Below are 27,733 nucleotides of genomic sequence, written 5' to 3'. Positions count from 1 at the left end.
CACACACATAGGTTGGACTTGATGGACTTGTGTCTTTTTTCAACCTCACCTACTATGTAACTATGTAAGATCAAGAACACATTTTCCTGCAATTGCTTGCCATTTTTGCTATGGAAATCGTGGACCAGCTATAATGGAAGCTAAGCGACCTTTAGCGTGATCCTTTTGCATACAGACTATTACATTTGCCAGGAAAGATAGGTAGCGTTTGCATGTTTGTATGTAAGCATATTTTAGCATTCTGTATGCCTTATATTGTATTTCTGTAGCTGTAATACAGCTTTGTTTAGTAAATACAAATGTAATATATTATTTGGTCATTTCCTTGGTTTTACTGCAAGCAAAGGCAAACAGAAAAAATTATCAAAACAATTAGTAGCTACCAATTTGAATTGATCTGATATTCTTCAGATCTGCTAACCCGTGATTAACACTAATCTACGTGACCTCTGTGTTTTTTCATAGGTTATTGTTACTGTACTTGATATGAATGATAATGTTCCCGTATTCTCACCTGTCATTCATAAAAATGTCATATGCCAGGAAAATGAGGATCTCCTTGATTTGGGACTTATAAGGGCAACTGACAAAGACAACGGTAATAATGGTTCTGTGACATACATGCTGAAAGATGACTTTGATGGCATTTTCCACATTGACAATTCTACGGGCCAATTGTCCAATTACAAGCCATTGGATAGAGAGACAACAGATAGCTATGAACTCACAGTAATAGTAAGTCTGAAATCAGCATTCTGCTTTGCCAAATTGCTTGTGTTATCATCTGAAAATATGAAATGTATACACCAACTCTTTTCAACTGTTTTCTACTTGTTAAAAATGAAAACCTTAAACCTGTCTTGAAATTAGGTAAAGCATATCTATACTCAAGAACAAAAATGTAATGTATTAAACTTACCAGTGCCTACATGTGGTGGCTGCATTAGGTTTTTTGTTTTTAGAATTATTCTTTTTCACCTGGTCATTCTGTCAGTATATACATTCTGACAGTCACTCATTGCACTGTATCTTTGGAGGAGTAACGTCGTCACCCTAGCACATGACTACACATAATCCTCCTTTCCTCTTCTCCATAACATAGGGGAAGGTTTTTTGTTATTCAACTTAGGACAAAAGACAAAAGGGAGCAAACAGGAGATGTTTATTCTTAGGGTTTAAAGCCTAATGCCCCGTATACACGGTCGGACTTTGCTCGGACATTCCGACAACAAAATCCTAGGATTTTTTCCGACGGATGTTGGCTCAAACTTGTTTTGCCTACACACGGTCGCACAAAGTTGTCGGAATTTCCGATCGCCAACAACGCTGTGACGTACACCACGTACGACGAGACTAGAAAAGGCCGGTTCAGAACCAAGCGCGGCACCCTTTGGGCTCCTTTTGCTAATCTCGTGTTAGTAAAAGTTTGGTGAGAGACGATTCGCGCTTTTTCAGACTCGTGGCTTTCAGATCGTTTTCTGCCGTTCAGTTTGTGCTTGTGGGTTTGTATCTGCTCTTCAGTGCGTGCAGTCAGTTCGTATCAGAGTTTTCTGTGTGATCTTGCCTGCTCGTTGCTGTTTTTCAGGTCGCTCTTCACAGGCCTTGCTGTTCTTCAGTGCGTTCTGTTACTTCGTTCTGAGCAGCCGACCGTTTTCTAGCCATGTTTCGTATGCGTACTCCTCGTACAGTTCGTGCTGTGCGGGGGCTTGGTGTTGGGGTCCTGACCTTGACACAAGTCCAGTCCATGAACAGGGTGGGGGGGAGTTCATGGACCAAGAATTGGTTGCTTCAGCGTGACCAGTTCTGTCATATGCCTTTGCTCCGTGAGATCCGTGAGAATAATCCTGATGATTTCAGGAACTTTCTCCGGATGACGGACCCCGTGTTTCACCGTTTGTTGGCTTCACTGACCCCCTATATCAGCAGGCAGGATACCTGCATGAGGCAAGCCATCACTCTGGAGCAGATATTGGTCGCTACCCTGCGGTATTTGGCCACAGGGAGAAGTCTGCAGGACCTCAAGTTCTCGACAGGCATCTCCCCCAGGCTCTTCTTTGTGGACATTTACTGCTTGTGTTTGTTTGAGCTGACCCTGACAGAAATGTGTGGAGTGCAGAAAATGTTGTGATTGTGTAACCTTATACAAAGCACTGTTGGCTGTTATTTACTAAATGCAAAGACACTTTTCACTACAAGTGCACTTGCAACTGCACTGAAACTGCACTTGTAGTGCAAAGTGGATTTCCCCTTAGGAAATAACCCCCATTTTCTCCTAAAACAACAATTACATCACCCCAAAAGTGTTGTAGTGTTGAGACAATAATCCACACATTCTTGATGAGCAATCTTTTTAATACCTGCACAATCACATGTGCATTTACCAAAGGTTTTTCTGACAAACCAACATGTTTGTTGTATAACAATTTTTGTGGTGTCATTATCCAAAATCAAAATGTCCATTTTATAGAAAACAGGCCTGTGTAAAACCCACAAGAAAGACACAAATCTTGATCTTACAAAGTTCACATTTGGTAGAACTGGAAGGCAATATCAGACATGAGTATTTAGGAACTGTGTTTGATATTGCGTTCAGATGGGGGGAAATCACCCCTGGAAAAGCCAAATTTGGAAGATGCACACAAATTTCCCAATGTCACCATGTGCTAGCTGCCATCACGGGGGATCAAGGGATGTGTTTTGGGGGAGAAAGCCCTTCCTCACCGCTACTTTATAATTGAGGAAGGGGTTGCACCCCCAAAACGCGTCCATTGATCTCCCGTGATGGCAGATAGCACATGTTGACACACTGTGTGCATCCTCCAAATTTGGCTTTGGGAAAAATCACAAAAACATTTCGCACATTGTAGCAGACAAAAGAAGAAAGTGATTTGGAGGGGTTTTAAACTCGCCCCAAAACATCAATGATGTTTTTATATTTTGGAATAACATCATTGATGTTTTGCTTGATGTTTTCCAATTGTAAATTACACCCCATGATCTCCCCGATCAGGATCTGGGCACTTTCAGATGTGAAAGGATCTGGATCCACAACCTCACGATCACCTAAAAAGAGAGGAACCCAAAATAAATTAGTTTTCAAAAAAATGCCGCAATCCATCTCTTATCTGAGCCTGTGGTTGCAGACACTCACCTGTTGTGGTAACTACTTCCACCACGTCTTCTTCCTCCTGCTCATCTTGTGTTGGGGGGATTTCCCCTTCTTCCAGGGGGGGGGGGGGCTCTGGTCTCCTCGGATGAGGGGTGTCCTCCGAGTTTTTTCTCCCCTATGTAAAACAAAAATGGTATAATTAGCACACAGATATTTGATGTCAGAACTATAAAGATGAAACATTGCTTGGAAGTGGGGTACAATTGTCTATTTTAGCCGAGTTCCAAGATGTAGCTTTTTTAGTGCCCTTTGTCAAGCTGCAATACTTTACCTGTTTGGTAAAAGCTTCACAGATGTAGCCCCCCCCCCCCCCTATAGTATACACTGGAGCACCTGTGTGGCCCCCCTAATAAAAATGGTGTTCTTGTGTCCCACACTATAGTGCTCCAGTGTCAAGATGTGAAAACAGCTGCTCAGTGTCCTCTCCTTACACACAATCTAGTTTGCATTTCATTCTAGTAACAAAGCCATCTACACAACCCAATTCTTTGAAGACAAGTATAGGGCGTCAAAATGGTGGCCAAATGCATATGGCCTAAACAATGGTATTTTATCGTCCGAAATAACAATGTGTGATCCGAACGAATAATGTGCCCATGAACATGAAAGTTGCCATTTTAAACTGTACAACAGTTCCTAAAAGCACATGGAGCAGCACGAACGTAATAAACACAAAAAGAATAGGAACACAGCACAACTACTTACTTTTTTGCAGCACTCTCCGGATCTTTCTGTACTGCTCATGTTCTCGTAATTTCAGGTCTGACCACTGCTTCCTGAGCTGATCTTTCGATCGTCGTACCCCGAATTTCCGGTGCAGACTCCTGACCACTTTCGCCATGATCTTGGCCTTTCTGACATTGGGGTTGGGGTAAGGCCCATACTTTCCATCATAGTCGGCCTTCTTCAGGATGTCCACCATCTCCAACATCTCCCCAAAGGACATATTTGAGTCCTTTAATCTCCTTCTGGATCGGGACGTTTCAGGCTCCAGCCTTTCCTCCTCCTCCTCCTCCTCCTCGTTGCTGTACTTAGCACTATCCTGCTGTCTCTCTGCCATGTGCTCTTCCTCCACTGCGCCGAACGAAAAGGGGCGGGGAATAGACTAGAAAGAACGTCAGGGGCGGGCGGAGTTATACGCATGCACAGTGTGTATAAACCGTAACGCGCGCGTCTTACGTACGATCTGTGAGCGGAGGAAGGAGCATCGGAGACGCTGATCGTGCTAACGAAGGTAGGATCTAAACTTGGGCCTATACTGCTTCGAAATGGAAGCCTATATTGTAACAAGATTAGGGGAGTTTGGCCTGACATTAGGCTTTGTCTTGTGTTGTGTCTTACAGAGAAAATGGATGGGTTCAACGACCACAATTTCCTGCCCCTGTTCATAGACAAGTACAGGGAGCTGCCCTGTCTGTGGCAAGTGAGACACCCCCACTATAATCACAAACAGAAGAGGCAGGCAGCGCTAGAGAAACTGCTGGAGTTGGTGAAGCCGGTGGTCCCCACAGCAACCATCCCTTATTTGAAAGCTAAAATTGGTGGCCTGAGGAGCACTTATCTTAGGGAGCGCAAGAAGGTCACAGATTCCCTGAGGTCCGGAGCTGCAACAGATGACATTTATGTCCCCAGGCTGTGGTACTACTTTCTGTCAGACCACACTGAAGTCAGGGAATCCCTCTCTACTCTTCCTTCCACGCTTCCTTCCATCCCAGCTGAGGTTTCCGATGTCCAACCTGGGCCTTCCAGCCAGGAAGAAGTGGAGGAGCCCAGCTGGAGTCAGGTATAGCATTCTTCTACAGATTTCTGGGCAATAAATAAATGATGTTTATTAGATGTTATTATTGATCACTAATTGCTGATTAAAAAAAGTGCTTTACATATCAATAGACAGTAGTGGGCACCCAAAATTGGGACAAGAATGAAAACTGCTGGGCTCAGAAGGATAGTCTGTTATATTTGTTAACATTGAATTTGCAGCAGTCAGGAGGTGAAAATTGTGTGTGATTGATGAATAAAAAACTAAAACTATGTCCCTTTTTCATACACAGGAAGACCTCAGCCAGGAGGAGGCTGTGGAATGTGGCAGTCAGGAGGAGGCGGGGATTATTAGTGTCAGCCAGGAGGAGGCGGGGATTAGTGGCAGCCAGGAGGAGGCGGGGCTAAGTGGCAGCCAAGAGAAGCCAGGGACAAGTCGCAGCCTGACTGAGTCTCAGGTCCCTCCCCTCCGCCTGCCATATAAGCGAGCCAGGAAGGCCACTCCGAGTCCCGTGCAGGGTTCAGCGTACAGGCTGATCCAGGAGGCTTCGGCGTCCCTCCGAGCCTTCCCCAGTCCTGAAGAGGCCAACTGACACACAAGACGGATGTCATTGAGAGGGACGATCCTCCTCCTCCTCCTCCTCCTGCTGCCACAACTCCACCACCACAGCCAAAGCCTGTAAGGAAGCGTGGAAAGAAGACCAAAGAGTGATGACCCTGGGTTCAGTCTGGTCTGACAGAAGATGCAGTCTCTTGTATGACCACAGCCTGGGGACACAGATGTCATCTGCTGCTTTCCGGATCTCTGGGACTTCTGGACCAGACTGCCCTCCCTTAGATATGGACTCCTCAGGCCACCAATTTTGCTTTTAAATAATTGATGTCTGCCCTGGGGGTCCAAGGCTTCACCCACTTCTGCAGTTTCTCCAGCGTTGCCTCCCTCTTTGTTTATAGTTGTGACCCCTTAATAAAATTTTTTTAGGGAAATTCTACTCTCCTGTGTGTTTTCATCCAAAAAGGACAGTTTGTTGGTGACGATTCAGGTACATTTCTAAAGTACAATGTAAAATTAACAAGGGACAACAACACCAAACAATCTCCTACAGATTAAATAGAACAACATATTAGTGGTGTTGTGGGAACTTGTCACCAAAAACACACACAAACATTTTCGGGAGTACAAATCAAAATCACCAAAAAAAAAAAAATAAAAAAGAGAAACACAAAAAAAGAATCTACATTAAAGTCCAAAAAAAAAAAAAAATGTTGTTGTCAGATGTGAGAAATCTAAATATATTGAGGGAATCCCGATAAATAGTAACGAAATAAGTTTGTGAGAAGTGTGTGTGAATATGAGCATCAAAACTACTTAATTCTTGTCACATTATAAAGAAGAAAAGAGTGCGCTGTATTAAACCATTTTGAACATTGCAGCGTGACGAAAGTGCTGTATCCATTCCGAACGCTACGTTTACCAGAACGAGCTGTCCCGTGTCGGAATTTCTTCTGAGCATGCGTGGCACTTTGTGCGTCGGAACAGGCCACACACGGTCGGAATTGACGCGATCGGATTTTGTTGTCGAAAAATTTTATCTCCTGCTGTCCAACTTTGTGTGTCGGAAAATCCAATGGAAAATGTCTAATGGAGCCCACACACGGTCGGAATTTCCGACAACACGCTCCGATCGGACAATGTCCATCGGAAAATCCGACCGTGTGTACGGGGCATAAGTGTAGCTAGAATAAAAAAAATGAAAAATCAGCACAAGGAGCACAACCTAAAGTCAGTAGGATGTGTCCTTTATGCTGATGCCTCTTCTTATAAGTGAAATCCTCCTTCGTCCATGCCCCCCCCCCCCCCAACTGCCCAATTCATAGAAGCTGTACTATAGCTTCTCAAAATTATCATTATTAATATTACTATTAAACAGGATTTATATAGCGCCATCAGTTTACGCAGCACTTTACAATATAAAAGGGAGACAATACAGTTATAATACAATTAGATACAAGAGGATTAAGAGGGCCCTGCTCAGAAGAGGTTCCAATCTAATAGGGTGGGGCAGGTGGTACAAAAGGTTGTAACTGTGGGGAATGAGCTGATGGAAGTGGTAAAAGATTAGTTAGAGACGTTATAGGCTTTCCTGAAGAGAAGAGTTTTCAGGGATCACCTGAAGGTAGCAAGAGTAGGGGATAGCCGGACAGGTGGAGGTAGCAAGTTCCAGAGGATGGGAGAGGCTCTGGAGAAATCCTAGAGACGAGCATGAGAGGAGGAGAGGAGAGAGCTTGAGAGTAGGAGGTCTTGAGAAGAGCGGAGAGGACGATTTGGGTGATATTTGGAGACAAGATTGGTGATGTAGCTCAGAGCAGAGTTGTGAATGGCTTTGTATGTTGTGGTTAGTATTTTGAATTTAATTTGCTGGGTGATTGGGAGCCAGTGTAGGGATTGGAGGAGAGGGTTGGCAGACACTGAGCGGTTGGTAAGGTGGATAAGTCTGGAAGCAGCATTCATGATAAACTGAAGAGGGGATAGCCTATGGAGAGGCAGGCCAATGAGAAGGGAGTTGCAATAGTCAAGGCGAGAGATAACAAGGGAGTGAATGAGGAGCTTGGTGGTTTCATTTGTTAAAAAGGGGCGAATTTTAGAGATGTTACAGAAGTGAATTCTACAAACTTTTGACAATGATTGGATTTGAGGCTGAAATGATAAGTCAGAGTCTAGGATTACACCTAGTACCCTGGCGTGAGGGGAGGGACTGATGGTTGCATTGTTGATTTTGATGGAAAAGTCGTGGAGGGGGGCACGGGCGGGGGGAATATTAATAGCTCAGGTTTAGAGAGATTTAGTTTAAGGAAGTGGTGCGACATCCATGCTGATATGTCAGTTAGTACGTTAGTAATGCGAGAGGAGACTGAAGGAGTGAGGTGAGGAGTAGACAGATAGATTTGGGTGTCATCGGCGTATAAGTGGTACTGGAAGCCATGAGCGGTTATCAAGTGACCAAGGGAGGAGGTGTAGATAGAGAAGAGAAGGGGTCCAAGAACAGAGCCTTGGGGGACCCCCACAGAAAGGGGCAATGGAGAGGAGGAGACAGAGTTGTAGGTGACACTGAAGGAGCACTGTGATAAATAGGCAGAGAACCAGGATAGAGCAGAATCTCGGAGGCCAAGGGAATGTAGTTTATTGAGAAGGAGTGGGTGGTCAACAGTATCAAAGGCTGCAGAGAGGTCAAGTAGTAGGAGTATGGAGTACTGGCTGTTGGTTTTAGCAGTTAGTAAATCGTTAGTGAGTTTTAGTAAGGCAGTTTCTGTGGAGTGCTGTGAGCGAAAGCCAGACTGTAAATGGTCAAGGATGTTATTTTAACTGAGGTAGGAGCTAAGACGGTTGTAGACTAAGGGTTCTAGAAGTTTAGAGGTGAATGGGAGCAATGAGATGGGTCTTAAGTTGTTTAGAATGGTAGGGTCCAGTGAGGGCTTTTTAAGTATGGGAGTGATCTGCGCATGTTTTAGAGGGGAGGGGAAGGTGCCACTAGAGAGGGAGAGATTGAAGATGTGAGTGAGGGAGCATAGGATAGAAGAAGAGGGTGACCGTAGTAGTTGTGAGGGAACAGGGTCCAGGGGACAGTTGGTTAAGTGGGCATCTGAGAAAAGTTTTGTAACCTCTTCAGTAGTAGCCAATTCAAAAGAGGAGAGTGTTGAATGTGCTGTTAGGCAAGGTATGTTGGGCGGGGAAGATGTACGCACAGTAGAGGTATCCTCACGAATTGCATCAATCTTGTCTTTGAAGTGATTGGCAATCTCTTGGGCAGCGAGTGAGTTAGTGGATAGAGGGGGTGGGGGACGAAGTAGAGAGTTAAAGGTTGAGAAGAGCCGACGAGGACTGGATGACAAGGAATTAAAAAGAGAGAAAAAGTAGGCTTGTTTGGCAGCATGGAGGCATGAATTGTGTTTTAGAAGGGCAGATTTATATAGGGTAAAGTCTTGCAGGCATTTTGTTTTACGCCACAGTCGTTCAAGAGCACGGCAATGTCTCTTGAGATTTCTAGTGTTGTCAGTTTGCCAGGGTTGTAACGGTCGGGGCCTGATTCTGCATGTGGTTAGAGGAGCAAGTGCATCTAGTGATGATGAGAGTGAACTGTTGTAGACAGAGGTAGCCAGGTCAGGACAGGACAGGGGAGAGATTATGTCATATAGGTGGTCAGTAGCAGAATAGAGAAGAGAAGGGTTAAAGTGGCGAAGGTTTCTACAAGTAATTGTTTGCTGCTTGGAGGGATGGGTGGTTGGAGGCAAGGATACAGTGAAAGTAATGAGGTTGTGATCAGAAAGAGGAAAGGGGGTGTTGGTGAGGTTGCCAGGGTGGCAGAGATGGGAGAATACAAGGTCAAGAGTATTACCATTGGAGTGAGTGGAAGTATGTGTCCATTGGGTTAGGTCAAAAGAGGAGGTTAAGTCAAGAAGTTTAGCTGTAGTTGGGCTGTTAACATTGACAGGAATGTTGAAGTCACCAAGAATGATAGTGGGTATTTCAGAGGAGAGAAAGTAGGGTAGCCAGGCAGCAAAGTCATTAAGAAAGCGCGATACCGGCCCAGGAGGCCGATAAATTGCTGCAATCCTCAGCGAAATGGGAGAAAACAGACGAATACAGTGCATCTCGAAAGAAGAGAGAGATAGAGAGGGAGGGACAGGAAGGACTTGGAAGGTGCTTTGTGGGGATAGAAGGAAGCCAACTCCACCTCCTTTCTGTCTGTTGGGTCTGGGGGAGTGAGTCCAATGGAGACCACCATGGGAGAGGGCAGCAGGAGAAGCTGAGTCAAAATTTTGAAGCCAGGTTTCTGTTATGGCGAGTATGTTAAAGCCATGAGAGATGAAGAGGTCATGTACAGATGTTAGCTTGATACAGATGGAGCGGGCGTTCCAAAGGGCGCATGAGATTGGTGGGCTGCTTTGAGGAAGCAGGGGGATATAAATTAAACTGAGTGGATTGCGGTGGTTGCCAGAGGGGGAGGGGTTTTGGATATGTGGCTTGCAGTTGGAAAATGGCAGACCAGGATTAGAAGAAATGTCACCTGAGACTAGAAGAAGGCGGAGGGCAAGAAAGGCAAGATGGGAGTGGGATGTGCATGAGCGCACATGTCTAGTGGCCCTGGTGTTTATGTCAGCATGTGGATGCAGCAAATGCAGGAGATGATGGGTGCCATAGTAGGGAGAGGGTAGGAGTGAGGGTGATATGTGCATGCTGCAGGGAAGAGAGGAGGGGTAGAGTAAAGATAATTTGAGGATAGAAGACACCAATGTGAGAATAAAGAGGATAAAGAGTGGGAAACTGACTTTGTATAAAATTAATGTCAAAAAGCTGGTTTGCTTGTCGTCTTGCAGAGTGGAGAAGAGTTCTTGTTGTATCTTCCTCCAGCTTTAGGTAAACTGCGTCGGTGAAACTGCGCATCACTCGTGACAGAGCCATGATGTCTGCGCCACACCATAGGATGCTTTAAATTTATAGGGGGACTAAGCAGGCATGCTTTTCTCAGTTGGTCAATATTGGGTCTGATTTGAGATACCTGAATATGAGAGAGATGGCCCATACCAGACCAGTTACAGAAACAGGCTAGGGTCGTAAAGCTAATTACCTCTCTTGATCACTCAGCCAAATGGGGTTGAGAATCAATCACCAGTAATATTGCTATTGCAGTGGGGCTGGTTAAGAGCTAGCATTAAATATAGAAGTTTAAAGATATGGCAGCAGAAGACATTTACCAAAAATGTTAAAGCAGTGTTAGCAATGTCAGTTCAGTAAAGATGTACAGATGGATAAAAGATGTTTACCAAAAATGTTAAAGCAGTGTCAGCAATGTCAGTTCAGTAGAGATGTACAGATGGATAAAAGGTGTTTACCTGTTTACATGATCAGAATTGATAACTGCGTCGGTGAAACTGTGCATCGCTCGTGACAGAGCCACTCAGGACAGAGCCATGATGTCTGCGCCACGAAACAGGATCTATGAATAGAGGACGTGTGGATGATTATAGGCTCCATTCATAGATCGTGTTTCAATCATAGAAGCTGTAATACGGATGGAACAGCTAGGTGGAAAGGGTGGGCATAGTTGGGCTCTCTTGGTGAGAGCCTGTGACAGACCCTTAGTTCTATAAACCACCACTGCACTGAAACATTATGGCAGTGGGGGTGGGGAGCATGGACAGAGGAGTATTTTTACTAACAGAAGAGGAATCAGCACAAGGGACACACCCTACTGATTAAAGGTTATGATCCTTGTGCTGATTTTTCAGTTTTTTTTTTTTTATTTTGGCTACACTTAGGCTTTAATTCAGAGTATACTATATACACTGAAAGGTGTCGCACCATTACTTATGAAATCATGTAAGATCATTTGCTGCTTGAGATTTTACACTCCTGTATTTTTCTTTACAGGCACAGGATTCTGGGACTCCCCCTTTATCATCCAGAATAATGATCTGTATTACTGTTCAAGATGTTGATGATAACCCTCCTATATTTGAACGAAGTCTGTATGAAATTACTGTAAAGGAAAATGAAGCTCCGTATGTGGTATCTATCCTCAGTATTTTTAGAAAATGTAAAGACATAAGCGTCAATCCAGATTCAATTTTATCATTTTTGTTTGGTCCAGCTTGGACCAAACAAATTATTTGCATGCCAGAATGTACAGTACTTGCTGCTGTTTAGTCTGTAATATACAGTAGTAGCTTGTGCTAACATACAGTAAACTGTGCTTTTTTCCGATAGCAGTACGAGACACTTCCCCACTACTACTGGATATAAAGATAGTCAATATCAGAGCATCGCTGCCATTCAGGAGAAGCATTGAATTTTTTCAATGATAACAAGGCTTTGTCTAATTGGCTGAGCTGGAGATGCAGGCAGAATGGGTCATGATCTCCACCTCTGCCATCAGAGGAAGTCTTATATTCATTGAAAAAATACAAAACTTCCTCTGATTTGCAGAGAATCGCTAATACCAACTTTCTATGTATTTTGAAGCAGAGCAGAAGTTTCTCATACTGATGGCAGAACACAGCACCGCTTACCGTATGTAACACAAACAATTACAGCTTATTAGATACTAAGTCTGTTCTGGCATGCAAATAATTTGTTTAGTCCAGAAAATTAAGAAATTAGAACTGCACCATTGATTATTATTTTTTTACGCATTCTGCCTGTATATTTACATGCACTTAATGGCACCAGTAATGTAATCGAGTGTGATCAGGGCCCAACAGTCTCTTGTTTCAGACACTGGAGGATGGAATGTCAGGAAAGGTGTGTGAAATAACTGCAGTGTATATACATGTCATCTCATTCTAAATACTAGCACAGCTACATATCAAAGGGGCACTAATGGAGCTAGAGTCTAAAAAAAGCAATTGCTTTAAATGTGCGTGGTAGCTTCATGGCGGATTAAAAAAATGTTTTTCCATATATACTTTATTTACTTCCATCTTTTATTTGCATCCTAACCAGCAGATGTAATTCAGTACTAAGGATGTGCAGAACACCCCACTGTTCGGTTCACAGCAGAACTACCGAACATGGGAAATGTTCTAACTCGAACAGCGAATCCCATTGAAGTCTATGGGAGCTGAACAGGAAAAATCAAAAGTGCCAATTCTGAAGGCTTATATGAAAATAATTGGCCATAAAAGGTGTATAGGGGTGTCTGGGTACTGCCCTGGGGGACATGTATCAATAAAAAAAATAGTTTTTTCTGGAGCAGTGATTATAATTATGCTTAAAGTGCAACAATAAAAATGAAAAAGTCCTTTAAATATAGTGCCTGGGGGATCTCCTTAATGTGCCTGTAAGGTGGCACATGTGTAGCATGCATAGAACATGCTGCAGAAAAAACGACATTTCTAAAGAGAAAAAAACAGTCAAAATCAGTCAAATCTCATTTAAAACGACTCAAGGGTTACAATTGCTGGCACCCCACTACTGAAAAAATAATGAAATAAACAGCGCGGGGTCCCCCCCTAGTCCATACCAGACCCTTTCGGGACTGGTATTGATTTGGAGGGGAACCCCAGGCCAACATTTAAAAAAAAAAAACAAATCCATACCAGACCTTTATCTGGGCATTCAGCTTGGCAGGTCAGAAAAGGGGGGGACAACTGAGCGCCCCCCTCCTGAACCATACCAGGCCACATGCCCTCAACATGGGGGGGGTGGGTGCTCTGTCCCTCTCACCCCAAAGCACCTTGTCCCCATGTTGATGGGGACAAGTACCCCTTTCCAACAACCTTGGGCTGTGGTTGTCAGGGTCTGCAGGCAGGGTCCTTATCAGAATCTGAAAGCCCCCAGATCCCCACCTCCCCATGTGAATGAGTACCGATTCCGATAAGCCACACGCCCACAGACCCCGACAACCACAGCCCAGGGTTGTCTGGAGGAGGCCCTTGTCCCCATCAACAAGGTGGACAAGGTGCTTTGGGGTGGGGAGGGCAAAGCCCCCCATCCCAAAGCACCCACCCCCCATGTTGAGGGCATGTGGCCTGGTATGGTTAAGGAGGGGGGGCACTCCCTTGTCCCCCTCTTTCCTGACCTGCCAGACTGCATGCCTGGATAAGGGTCTAGTATGTTTTTTTTTTAAATTTTGGCGTTTTTTTTTCTTTATTTATAACCACACACTTTTTTCATTTATTGTTCAGCTGTCAGCGGGAAAACCTGATGATTTATCGGTTGTTAGGGACGCTGCGGCTGGCTTCCCGGCCTGGCTCCTTAACAACCAGCGTACACTCTGCTCTGATTGGGCAAAGCTTTGAAGGACCAGCGGGCTCTATGCACATTCGCCTAGGAGAATGATGTGCGCAGAGCTTGCTGGTCCTCCCTTGGCCATGCTTTTGTAAAAAAAAAAAAAAAACGTGAAAAAACAAAAACACTGCCCTGTTCGTGCAGAGGAGGGGTCTAGAGGGAGGAACTTCACAAAGAGGGTGAATATCCACATTAAGCTTCTTTTATATTTTACCCAAGTGACCCCATGGGTTCCTTTCATTTATAAGCTGTATATACCAGAGTAGCTGCGCTAGGCAAATCACTCTTTTGTTTTCAAAATTAGTTATTTAAAAAAATATGAATTACCAAGTGCTTCAAAATATATCACCAAAAAACAATATAATGCGAACATATACATATGAAATTAGTTATAAAGATTCCATCATTAGTGTCCATAGACTTTTACAGTGCTTTGTGCTCCTCAGTATTCTTCAGCGGTCAAACGATTTCATCTGTGAAGACAAAATCACCACCTTTAACACAAACCACTCACTGGATCACCATGACTCTCTGTTCTGTGTCATGCAGCCCCTTTCCCCTTTAAGGGAGGAAAACCACCAGGACCAATAGCTCTCTCTCCTCCAGAGGAAACCACTCTCCCATTGCAGATGTCACCAAAAAAGGAAAAAAAACTTGCATGGTGTAAAATCCTCACTTTATTTAAAACACTTAATCACATGCATGCACACTCACATTGAAATGTGCATTGCATTGTACCAGGGTTACAGCACTATATCATATGAAGCATCAGCGCTGCAGCTATAGCTGATGTGCAGCGCAAACCTTGCTTCCCATTCAGGTATACCTCTCCTCTGAAATCGTGACAGCGGGATGAGTGAAAACCGAAAGTCAAAAAGCTTGTGTTTTTTTTACGTGCACTTTAAGAGGCAGGGTATACTAATTGTAGATTTATAGATTTGAACTGAACTTTTTAATAAAGTTACATATGGGGGGGGGGGGGTTTACTAAAACTGGAGTGTGCAAAATCTGGTGCAGCTCTGCAATGTAACCAATCAGCTTCCAGGTTTTATTGTCAAAGCTTAATTGAACAAGCTGAAGTTAGAAGCTGATTGGCTACCATATTCAGCAAATCTTTCCTATGTTACAGTTAGGATAACATTAACATGATTGTTTTTTATTTAGATACTGAATGTTTCTGCAGCAGATGCGGACACAGGAGACAATGCTCATATTATGTATTCATTCACCAAAGTGTCTTCCTTGTTTCACATTGGAGAAACCTCTGGCAGTCTGTCCATCTTGCAGCCATTGGACTTTGAGATGAGCCCAAAACATGTGATGACGGTGATTGCCTACAGCCCAAGAAATCCTAAATACTGGAGCACTGCAACAGTCATTGGTATTAGTAGCTTTGTTTTGATTTAAAGGGGTATCTACATTGTTCTATTAAAGGATATGGCGCTGTGTGGTGGGATTGCTGCATTCATCTCTGCAGATGGAGGTTGAGCGTTCAGCGGGCAGCCTCATGTCATAATCCACAGGATGTCACAGGTGGCTGGCATAGTCACCAATGGGCCCTGGACAAGACGTTTTTGGAGGCTCACTCAACTACTGCCCAAACATAAACACTTTTTTTCTGTGTATAGTTAGATTGATGAAGTGAAGAGTCGCCTTTGTTATACCCTGAACCCTTTTATGGTTAATAATATGCAATTGGAGTCAGATGGCAAAAACTCCTTAATTTCCAGTGCAAATGGTGTCAAGAGGAAATGTAGAAGAATTCTTTATATCTCAGTGCAGGTCAGGCAGGGAGTGAAGGAAATGCTCACTATCTGACAACACTTAGATACTACAAATCAGGATCATGGTTAAGAGACAGTGCCTGGACAGTTGTACACCCTAAGAACCACCTTTATTGTCTTATTCCATGAAACAGAACACAGGTTCAGTGAAGAGGGAGCTGTACAAGAAGTAACAGGTTTCACGCTTTAAGAGCACTTAATCATAGCCATAGCCAATCATTGGCTATGATTATTCACTGTACCTGTTTGCTGTTCAATGGAATAGGATAATAAAGGTGGTTCTTAGGATGTGTAGCTATCCAGGTATTCTCTTCATCTCTTCAGTTGCAAGCTGAACTGGAACCTACCTTTGATTGACATTTCTGTATGGTCCCACCTGCAGTGGTTTTTGTCTCACTCTACTTCAGGAGCATGGTTAGGTCATCAAGATTGCCTCCCTCTTCTCACCTTTCTTAGGAGCAGAAGGTTTACCTGGAGAAAAAGGCATGTATTATGGTGCAAATAACCAAAAACACTCTGAGATGGGAGAATGGTGGCCCCCTCAAGAGTCCAACGTATAAATAGAGTCATTCATGGAAAGATGGCTTGCTGCTCCTCTTAGCACAGAGTAAGGGTTAATCCTCCAAAACAAATTGTAAAAAAGCAGAGTACAGAGGGTGTGACGTCCAAGTTTAGATAATATATTACACCAAGGGTTAAAAAATTAATTACACTCACATTTAATAATATCAATAAAAGCACATCAAAAACATTACCAGAAAGACCCCAAAAAGTGTGCAGTGTACACCATGGAATCAGCCAGATTGTGCAGAGTGATGCCTAGGAGTGCTGGGGTGTTTGCAGAGTAGCGCTGGGAGGCAGTGGTCACTGCGTGGTAGACTGCAGAGCCAGCGTGGAACACACAGCAGGTCCAGTTCTGGGATAGCAGGTGACGTAAGGTAGAAGGGGTGTGGCAACGCATTTCAGAGCCCTATATAACTTTTTTCAAGCTGGTATTCTCAGAAATGGAATGTGAACCTATATATAGGGAAAAACAACACATGTGATGATGGGGATACAAAGAATGACATGAAGCTAAACTAAAAACAAAGTGTGCTACATCACAACAAACTGGCCAAAGATATTACCTGGACTAGGGCGTTTAAAAAATGTTCTTTTTACAACATTTGGGCCCAGCGATACATGACCTTAGGTTTGGTAGGAAGCATCGGACGCAATTGTGGGTCTTGTAACAAATCAGTTTTTTTTATCATTTTTATTGGTTATTTTTACTTTTTACCATTTCTAACAATACCAGCCTGAGAAAGGGGCTTATACGGCCCTGAAAGGCATCATCACGCTTTTTCTGCCACATTACACGTAATGCCATACTCTGCAGTATATGACCTTGGAAGTTGTCCTACTGACTGTAATGTTTGTCTGTTGCATAACTTTTGTATTTGCCTTTATTTTGTTTTCACATGGTAACTGTACTACTGTATCTACATGATACACATGGTGTCTAGAGAATAATATTATTATGTCCTATGGGCTACCACATTTTGTGCATCATTGTTGCACATTATACTGTCCTATCGGATACATCTTCCTGTGTGTTCTTCTGTAGTATCGTAATTTGCTTTATATATTACTTTATTTCTTTGTTCTATATTTGTTCCCAAGTGCATGTGGAAGATGTGAATGAAGAGGGACCTAGAGTGGAAAATATAGTGTACCATACAGTCATATGGGACAGTGCTTACCCCACAGGAAGTACATTTCTGGACATTAATGCAACACATGGAAATAAATCTGTGGATGAAGGAATCCATTATTCTATATCAGGTAATAATAATCCATTATATGCAGCAGTATAATTAAATAGCCAGTGCAAGGGATTTTCCTCACTACACAATGAAATGTTATGATTTACATATTATATTCCACACTTCAAAAAACATTTCAAAATTCATTCTATTTTAACTCCCATTTGGGCTTTCAATCAATTAAGAATCAATGGCAAAATTTACTGCACACTAAAAGCCTCATTTGTCAGTTCCAGCCAAAACATATTTTTTGATTTTGATATGACAATAGGTTAAAACCCTGTGCTGGGTTTTTATTTCTGTTTGTTTCTCTTGGGTAGAGCAGTCACTTCACATCCTGTACTGGCAACCACAGTGGGATGAACTGTGCTGCAGGAACAGAAGGGGCAAAAAAAACTGACAGAGGTTCTTCTAACCTTTCAATACTTTACTTAAAAAAGAAATAGATTTTATTACTCTGTGGGGTTGATTTACTAAAGGCAAATCCACTGTGCACTACAAGTGCACTTGGAAGTGCAGTCGCTGTAGATTTGAGGAGATCTGAAATGAGGGGAAGCTCTGCTGATTTATATCATCCAATCATGTGAAAGCAAAAATGCAGTTTTTTATTTTCATTGCATGTCCCCCTCAGTTCTACAGCGACTGCACTTCCACTGTGCACTTGTAGTGCACAGTGGATTTGCCTTTAGTAAATAATCCCCTGTGTTTTGCTCACTTTCTTTCTTGGTAAACCACAGAGGAAGTGAGGGAAACCCCTCTAATGGGTAAAGAATATAAAACCTTGATCTCCTCACGGATCTCAAACTTACTGAATGACATATCAGTATGGAGGTCACACCACTTTCTCAAAGTCAATCTTTCTAAAACTGAGCTTGTTATATTTGTTCCTTCCTGCCCCCCCCTTGACTTTACCATTAAGATCAACAGCACAACCATTGGTCCCTCCACACATACCAGGTTTCTGGGTGTAATCCTTGACTCTGACCTCTCCTTCAGCCCCCATATCCAATCGCTGGCTAAAACCTCCGCAACATCTCCAGAATTTGACCCTTCCTGACTAATGACACCACAAAGCAATTTATTCGCTCCTTGATTATTTCCCGCCTTGACTACTGCAACTCCCTCCTTAATGGCCTACCCTTACACAGGCTATCCCCCCTTCAGTCTATTATGAATGCTGCTGCTAGACTAATACGCCTCACTAACCGATCCGTGACTGCTGCTACTCTCTGCCAATCCCTTCACTGGCTTTCCCTACCCCACCGTATAAATTCTAAATGCTAACCACAACATACAAGGCCATCCACAACATCGCCCCCAGCTACATCACCAACCTCATCTGTATCGCCCTAATCATCCCCTCCACTCCTCCCAGGACCTCCTCCTCTCTAGCTCCCTTGTTACCTCCCCTCATGCTCGCCTTCAGGACTTCTCCAGAGCCTCTCCCATCCTCTGGAACTCCCTGCCCCGGTATATCCGATCACCCCCTAACCTGTCCACCTTTAGGAGATCCTTGAAAACTCACTTATTCAGGGAAGCCTATCCCACACCCACCTCACAACTGTCCCCGAGCCACCTCCATCAAATCATTCCCTGCATCTATTACCTTTTGTACCACCACCCCCTCCCTTTAGAATGTAAGCTCTACGAGCAGGGCCCTCCTGTCCCTTTTGTATTGTACTGTACTGTAATTGTGCTGTCCCCCCTCTACATTGTAAAGCACTGCGTAAACTGTTGGCACTATATAAATCATGTATAATAAAACTATAATAATAATATAAAAACCTAGCATAGGTTCTTAACCTTTCTGACTTTATCTAAAGTAACAAAAATATGTCTGGAGTTGTTCTTTAAGCTGTTGAAGGGATATTCCCCTATGAATGCAATTTCATGTTTAGCAGATCAACTGTTATGAATGCTGCTTCCATTGGGGATGGATGACAAGTATACGTTGAATGAAGAGTTCCAATGTCAATGTAGCTTAAATTAATCTGACAAATTACTGTCGACAGAGTAAACATCTCCTGTGAATGATTCTTGGGTATCTTTTCCTAGATGACAACAGTGAAGGGCTGTTTGCGATATCCAATGCTACGGGGCACATCTTTGCAATAAAAGACCTTCCTCCTCACCGCTATCCTCAACACTATGCTTTCATGGTGAACTGCCATGATAACGGAGTCCCACCACTCTCCACATCCGTCATGGTCGGTGATCTTAATTTCTCTACTCTTGTATTTGTCATTAGGTTTCAGGACACTGGCCATAAGTTTTCTCACATCTTTTAATTCATAGGTGTTTGTGGCATTATCACCCATCAATATCAGCTACCCAGTTTTCTCATCTGATTATTATTGCCCAGAAGCACTGAATGACTGGACAGCACCAGATACTATCTTAACGCAAATCAAAGCTTTTTATTTACCTGCCACCTTGTTATACAGCTTCACTACTGAAAGGGATAAAGGTAGTCTTAATCAGCATTAAATATGATTAGTAATAAATACATCACTACATATAACACATTTTATTTTTTGTAGTTTTTGAGAGTAGTGTGTGAAGAATATGAATTTACAAGTTCCTGTATCTGTTTAAAGCTGAGATTTAATTTGCTTATATTTTGCCTACCCTGGTTTTTCCCTTCCCCACCTTCAACATGCTAATGGCATTTTTTAAATAAAACCTTTTCATTTTGATTGCATACCTTATTTTAGACCAAGTGATGTCATCATGAGGTCTCTTCGCGTCTGTATGCAGTGCAGGCACATTATGACTAGAGGAAGGGGAGTGCAGGATGCTGTACATAGCTTCCTGAAAACATCATTGCACCCTTTATAAGTAATCCTCTCAAGAGCCCTCAGCTGTAATGCAAACAGTGGGCTGGCTCTTGGGAAGAGATATGCAAATACCAAAATGCCTTGATGGGCAGGTGTCATTCTAGAGTGGATATTCCTAGGCAAGCTGCAATTACATGCAATCTGCCCTAAGTAATGCCCGCATGTGATTCTGAGCTTCCATTATTGAAGGAACCGAAATCCAATAAATTAAAGAGGTGGACCACAGAAAGTAAGGCTTGGGAGGAAAGGACTGGTGATGCTGGTCAGGAAATGATACAGGCTAAAGAATAGTTTCCAATGCATACTGTGAGAAGCTCACAGTGTACATATAAGTCAGAGTAAGCAATTTCGGTATGGTAGAGAAGGCTGAACAACTGTGCGAAACTGAAAGTAATGCTGCGTACGCACGAGCGGACTTTACGGCAGACTTTGCTCGGCGGACTTTACGTCAGACTTTGTCAGCTCCTTGCGCCGGACTTAAAAAGGGACTGACTTGGACACACATGATCACTGCAAAAGTCCGCTGGTTTGGAACGCGGTGATGTACAGCATGTACGACAGGACTATAAAAAGGAAGTTCAAGCCCCACTACGGCACCCTTTGGGCTCCTTCTGCTAATCTCATGTTAGTAGAAGTTTGGTTAGAGACGATTCGCGATTTTCACGCTTCAGCTTATTTCGATCGTTTTCTGTGGTTCAGTTTGTGCTTGTGAGGTTTGTATCTGCTTTTCAGTGCGTGTTGGTCAGTTCATAACCTGCCTCGAAGGCCGTTCTGGTCCACTCGTTCCTGATTTTCAGGTCGTTCTTCATAGGCCTTGCTGTTCTTCAGTGCGTTTGTTATAAGTTTGTTTGTTTGACCAGCCGACCATTTTGAAGCCATGTCGCGTGGACGTACTCATTCTCGAGTTCGTGCTGCGTGGGGACTTGGTGTTGGGGTTAATACTTTGACCCGAGTCCAGTCCATGAACAGGGCGAGGAGGAGTTCATGGATGAAGAATTGGTTGCGCCAGCGTGACCAATTCTCGCATATGCCTTTGCTCCGTGAGCTCCGTGAGAATAATCCTGAGGATTTCAGGAATTATCTCCGGATGACGGACCCCGTTTTTGAACGTCTGCTGGCTATGCTGACCCCCTATATCATCAGGCAGGATACCTGCATCAGGCAAGCCATCAGTGCGGAGCAGAGGCTAGTTGCCACTTTACGTTACTTGGCGACTGGGAGAAGTCTTCAGGACTTGAAGTTCTCGACAGGCATCTCCCCCCATGCTCTGGGGATAATAATCCCAGAGACTTGTTCTGCCATCATGCAGGTCCTGCAGAAGGACTATATGAAGGTAAGTTTTATCCTTTAACATTATATGATATGTATTAAATGTTTGCTAATGTATAGTCTAAATGTCCTCCTTACCTAATTACCATGCTTGGAATATGCTGTGAATGTCCCCTTTATCTTCATGCATGCCTGTTTTTGGACATTAATCATTTATTGCCCTACATGCATATTTACATTCAATAACCTCCCCACCATGCAATCCTGGGTCCATTTATATCTCTAGCCTATAGTCCGTTGAACAATGTATATTGTCAGCTCCATTGTACTGTTTGACTCTCCCCCCCCTCCTCAAATGTTTGAAACTGTCAGGTGTGTTTCTTAACCTAATTAGAACCCCTCCCCCACCTCTCAAATGTTTGAAACTGTCATGTGTGTTTTTGACCCTAATTAGAACCCCTCCCCCACCCCTCAAATGTTTGAAAATGTCAGGTGTGTTTTTGACCCTAATTAATACCCCTCCCCCACCCCCTCAAATGTTTGAAACTGTCAGGTGTGTTTCTTAACCTAATTAGAACCCCTCCCCCACCCCTCAAATGTTTGAAACTGTCAGGTGTGTTTATTAACCTAATTAGAACCCCTCCCCCACCCCTCAAATGTTTGAAACTGTCAGGTGTGTTTTTGACCCTAATTAGAACCCCTCCCCCACCCCTCAAATATTTGAAACTGTCAGGTGTGTTTATTAACCTAATTAGAACCCCTCCCCCACCCCTCAAATGTTTGAAACTGTCAGGTGTGTTTTTGACCCTAATTAGAACCCCTCCCCCACCCCTTAAATGTTTGAAACTGTCAGGTGTGTTTCTTAACCTAATTAGAACCCTTACCCCCAAAATCAAATTGATCAATGGGCCATCAGAGGGGGTGATTAATCTTATAAGTGGGCCTTATGTTTTTTCTCATTTTAAATTACAAACACACATATTAATAATGTTTGACTGCTGTTGTTCACTAATGTTTTTGTGTAATCTGATATCCAAGTTATGTTTAAAAGTCCTTATCTTAATTTTTTTTTTTGCACTCCACAGTTTCCTTCCAGTACACAGGAATGGCAGACTGTGGCCTCCCAGTTCGCTGACCGTTGGGAGTTTCCCAACTGTGTCGGGGCGATTGACGGGAAGCATGTCCGCATTGTGCCACCACCGCATTTGGGATCTTATTTCTATAACTACAAGGGGTTCCATAGTGTAGTTTTGATGGCGGTGGTCTCAGGCACATTTGGACTTTTTGTTTGTAGATGTGGGGAAGAACGGCCGGATGTCTGACGGAGGAGTGTTTGCACAGACCGAGCTGTGCCAGCGTCTCCAGACTGGTGGCCTGGGATTGCCACCTGATGACCAGAATGTGGATGGACTCCCCTCAGTTTTTATCGCTGATGAAGCGTTTGCTCTCGGTGAGCACTTGATGAGGCCGTTCCCCCAAAGAACACTCACCCCTGAGAGGAGGGTATTTAATTACCGGCTGGCCAGAGCAAGAAGAGTTGTGGAGAATGCCTTTGGGATTCTGGCCAGCCGGTTCCGTTTGTTCCTTTCAGCCATAAATCTGGCGGACTATAAAATTAATCACGTCATACTTGCTTGCTGCATACTACATAACTTTTTACGTAGACATTCTGCTACATATATTACCTCTGTTGGGCCTGAGGCCGGACTTGTACAAGATGAAACACTGACAGGCCTGGAAATTGGCCGTATTGGCTTGGCCCCCCGAACCGCACGTCAAGTGCGTGAGCGATATGTGAATTATTTTAATGGTCGGGGGGCCATTGCTATTCAAGAAGAGCTTTAATTTTTCCAAAAAATAAAAAAAATAAATTTTGGAAAAAATATCTTGTTTTTATTCTTGTTTGCATTTAGTTTGGTCTGTCTCCTAGTGCACTTGTAGTAGTGGTAAGTGCATTTATCTTTAGTTAATAAGGCCCTTTGTCACTGTAACCACACAAAAATTTGCAAAACATATTATTGAGAAAAAATCAGCCACACACATTGTAGTAGTAAAAACATTTTACTGTGTGCAGATTGAAAGGTGCATTTTTTGAAACATTTTTTGTTTTTTTTGTTTTTTGGGGGTTTTTTTGTTTTTTGGTTAATTTTTTATTTTTATTTATTTTTATTTTTTTATTTTAAAACCTTATTAAAGGCATATTTAAACAAAAATAGACCTTGTTTAAAATCTTTAAATTCACAACAGTGTTTTGAAAAACATACAAAAAATCAAAGAACTTACAAAGTTCAACATTTTAAGAACGGTGCTGGTGATGTCACCCTTGTAAATCGATAATTTTTAAGAGGCTCAAAATTGAGCATTACAAAAGGGTCAAGTCAACATGTGCTATCTCCCATCATAGGTGAGCAATGTACGTGTTTTGTGTGTGCAATCCCTTTGTTCCTCTCACCACTAAATAATTTTGAGGATGAAGGGGTTGCAAACACAAAACAAGTACATTGATATCCCATGATGGAAGATAGCACATGATGACACACCGTGTGCATCATAAAAAAATTTTTTTAATGAAAAAACTTGAAACAAAAATTTCAAGAAGAAAGAAACTTCACAAGGAAATGAAGAACATGATTGATGTTTTTAGGCAAAACGTTATTATATTCTGCCCAAAACATCAATCATGTTCTTCATTTCCTGTTGCATGGAGTCCAGGCGAAGTTGCATGCTGTGAATTTGGTCACGCATTTTATCAATTTGGCCATTCCACAGCATTATCTGGCCAATCAGTCTTTGGGCACTGTCTGTGCTGAATGGCTCTGCCGCTTGGCCTTCCACAACCAGAAGCTCACCTAAAATGTGTGAAAAAAACAAGGGTTAAAATATGCACGCCTAAATACATTACCTTACGCTGGGGTGTCAGTCACTCACTTGGTAGGGTTGAAAGGTCACACACTTCCTCCACCTCTCCTTCCTCCAGCTCGTCGGGTGGTCTTGGGCTTGGGCTATCTTCAGCCTCAGGCTGGTGACTTGGGGGGGTCCTGGGATCCTTGGACTGTTGTCTGAGTCTTTTCTCCCCTGTGATAATTCAACAAAAGGTATAGTTAAAACACAGTGATATTTTAGATTTTTTAAAATAATCTGAAACGTTGGTTATGAGTTGTGGACAATTGCCTTTTTTTGTACTCAAAAATTTAGAAGACAGGATGAACATTACCTATGAACAACAATGATAAACAATACACATTTTCATGCAAGTTTCACAGATGCAGACACCTCAATGATCTCCTATGTGTATTACCCCTCTAAAATGTCTTTATGGTCACATAGTACACTAGTGCTCGTGAGTCCAGATGTGCAACCAGCTGCTGTGTCCTGTCCTTACATTACACTGAATCATTTTTGAAGAAGCATTATATTTTCCAACACATCTACACCACATCAACAAATTTTTGGAATACGAAAAAATATCAAGACATAAATGTATATGTCAAACCCTGTACCATCGTATTTGGCGAAAAAAACCCATCAGTTTCTTTAGTATCATATGTCTTTTACAAAGAACGGTCTTTACGAACAATGCTGTATAAACGAAAAAAATATGGATCAGCATGCAAGTTAAGTATCTCAATAGGAAAACACAACAAGTACTTACTTTTTTTAAGCAGCTTCTTTATTCGCCAATATTGTTCTGGCTCCCTACTTTTGATGTCAGACCACCGCTTCCTCAATTGTTCTTTCGAACGTTTAGTGCCAAATTTAGCTTCTAGAGCGGTGACAACTGAGGACATTATTTTGTCTTTCCGCATATTCGGGCGTGTGTATGGTCCTTTTTTGCCATCGTAGTCCTCCCTTCTCAATATGGACATCATCTCCACCATCTCTTCAAAAGCCATGTTGGTGGCCTTATATCTCCTCCGGGATGTGGATGGTTGTGGCTCCGGGCTTTCCTCCGCGCTACTTCCACTGATTCTCTCCGCCATCTTTCTCTATCTACTCCCACTGCACAACGAAGAGTGAAGGGGCGGGGACAAATCGTACTAAAGAACGTCAGGGGCGGGCGACGCAGGCGGAGCATGACACATGCGCAGTGTATATAAAGCTATTACGATGGCCTACGTATGTCCGTGCGGAAGTAGTGAACGTCAGAAACGAAGGTAAGATTAAACGTGAGGGTGTGTGTGTGTGTGTGTGTGTGTGTGTGTGTGTGTGTGTGTGTGTATATGTGTCCCCTAGATTCTTCACAAAATAATCCTGGGAGTTCTGACTGACATTACAGTTTTGATCTTGTGTCTTGTCTTTCAGCAACAATGAATCCCTTTAAAGAGGCAGATTTTTTGGCGAGATTTATCGACTTATATCAGTAAAACAAAAACCTGTGGGAGGTCAAACACCCACTATATTTCAATCGAGCTGTAAGGAAGGCAACACTGGGCACACTTTTAGAATTTGTGAAGACTCGAGTCCCCCAGGCAGACCTCAAGTTTGTGGACAAGAAAATTGGTATCTTGCGAAACATGTATAAGCGGGAACACAATAAAATCCAGGAGTCGCTGAGATCCGGAGCAGCAGCCGACCAAGTTTATGTACCCAAGTTGTGGTACTACCATAAAATGCGATTCCTGGATGACCAGACAGAAGCCAGGCAATCACTTTCGACCCTTCCCCCCACCCTTCCCTCCAGCCTTCCCCCCACTCTTCCCTCCAGCCTTCCATCCACCTCCACCCCAGCTGAGGAGTCCCAGGAAGAACTGGGCCTTTTCATCCCTGATGAAGTGGATGCGCCCAGCTTCAGCCAGGTATCCTTTTTTGTGGAATTTGTGATTGTGTAAATGTTATTAATGATGTTAACGTGTCAAATTTTTAAGTGCTTGCTAAAAAATGACTTCATCACAAATATTAATATGTAGACATATCACTAGACAGTAGTGGCCAAAAATATACTTCTGCATAGGTGTGCGCAGCCTCTTGCATTAGGATGTGCACCCCAAAGCTCAAATACATATGCATGTGTATATGTACTGATGGTGTCAGTAGGGCAGTGGACAGTGTCATTTTGTTTATTTTATTTAAAAAAAAATAATTTTCTTTTGTAACATTTTTTTGGGGGATGAAATATCAGTGGTCTAAACAGGGGGAAATATGCACCACACAAGGCGATTAGGGTGTGCCCAGGCACATCTGGCACACCCTGTGCGCACGCCTGTGTACTTCAGATATTGTTGATCAGCTGTAATAATGGTGGTGTCAAATAGATAGCCTTTACTATTCGTTGAGAATTATATTTGCAAGTCATGAGCTGAAAATTGTGTGTGATTGCGTAACACAAAATTACAACTATGTCCCTTTTTTTGACACAGGATGACCTCTGCCAGGAGGAGGCCTTGACCAGTGGGAGAGAGGAGGAGGCCTTGCCCAGTGGGAGAGAGGAGGAGGCTGTGGCTGGGCCGAGCAGAAGCCGCACGGAGTGTCAGGTGCCTCCCCTCCGCATTCTCACCAAAAGGCCCTGGAGAATGACCCAAACTGAGGAGGAATCCCTAGCCCTCATACGTGAAGCCAGCCAAATCGTCAGCACACCACCCAATGCAGAGGAGGCGTATGGGACATATATGGCCACCAGATTGCTGGAATTGGAAAAGGGGCAACGCCTCCTCTGTGAGGGTTTGATTTTTCAGGCCTATCAAAAGGGCTTGAGAGGGGCGCTTACTGCTACAACGTATCTGGCAGATGAAGCCACTCCTCCTCCTCCTGCCCCAAGTACACCACCAGAGGCCTAGCCTCCGAGGAAGGCTGCAGAGAAGCGTGGAGGGAAGGCTGCAGAGAAGCGTGCAGGGAAGGCTCCACGGAAGAGTCGAAAGTGATTGCCTGGCTTCTGTCTGGTCTGACTGTTCTCCCTGTGCTCCCTAGTCGCAAGAGACCAATTTTCTTGTCCTAAAACTTGATGTGTGTCCTGGGGGACGAAAGGCTTCACAGATTCTAAAAGTGTCTCCAGTGTTGCCTTCCTAATTTTTTGTTTACCAAAATAAATGGATTTTTTTGTTACCTTGCATTATTGACTATATGTGTTTTGATTCCAAAACGACATTTTGTTTGGGAGTAGGCAGGTACAGGTCAAAAAGACTATGGGGTTGATTTAATAAAAGCAAATAGACTGTGCACTTTGCAGAGTGCAGTTGCCCTCTGCAAGTGCAATTGCTCCAGAGCTTAGGAAATGAGGTAAGGCTTGACTTTGCAAAGAGTACCCAATCCTGTCCAAGGAAAATTCAAAAAACAGCATTTTAGCTTGCACATGATTGGATGATGGAAGTCAGCAGAGCTTCTGCTCA

The 27,733-nt window shown here is 43.2% G+C and overlaps 1 protein-coding gene across 1 annotated transcript in view; it reads left to right on the top strand.

Moving 5' to 3' along the window:
- Positions 1-486: 486 nt before the first annotated feature.
- Positions 487-27,733, top strand: part of LOC141141288 (cadherin EGF LAG seven-pass G-type receptor 1-like) — a 65,137-nt gene continuing 37,890 nt past the window's right edge. Inside the window, exons 1-7 of the mRNA XM_073628963.1 lie at positions 487-735; positions 11,358-11,495; positions 14,880-15,096; positions 17,162-17,349; positions 17,625-17,709; positions 19,360-19,511; positions 19,600-19,771. Coding sequence (XP_073485064.1) covers positions 487-735; positions 11,358-11,495; positions 14,880-15,096; positions 17,162-17,349; positions 17,625-17,709; positions 19,360-19,511; positions 19,600-19,771 — 1,201 coding nt within the window. The remainder of the gene's footprint in view (positions 736-11,357; positions 11,496-14,879; positions 15,097-17,161; positions 17,350-17,624; positions 17,710-19,359; positions 19,512-19,599; positions 19,772-27,733) is intronic.

This window comes from Aquarana catesbeiana, linkage group LG04, assembly GCF_042186555.1.
Source record: "Aquarana catesbeiana isolate 2022-GZ linkage group LG04, ASM4218655v1, whole genome shotgun sequence".
Classification (NCBI taxonomy): domain Eukaryota; kingdom Metazoa; phylum Chordata; class Amphibia; order Anura; family Ranidae; genus Aquarana; species Aquarana catesbeiana.
The sequence above is the reverse complement of the archived record's forward strand: the minus strand, read 5'-3'. Positions and strand labels throughout refer to the sequence as shown.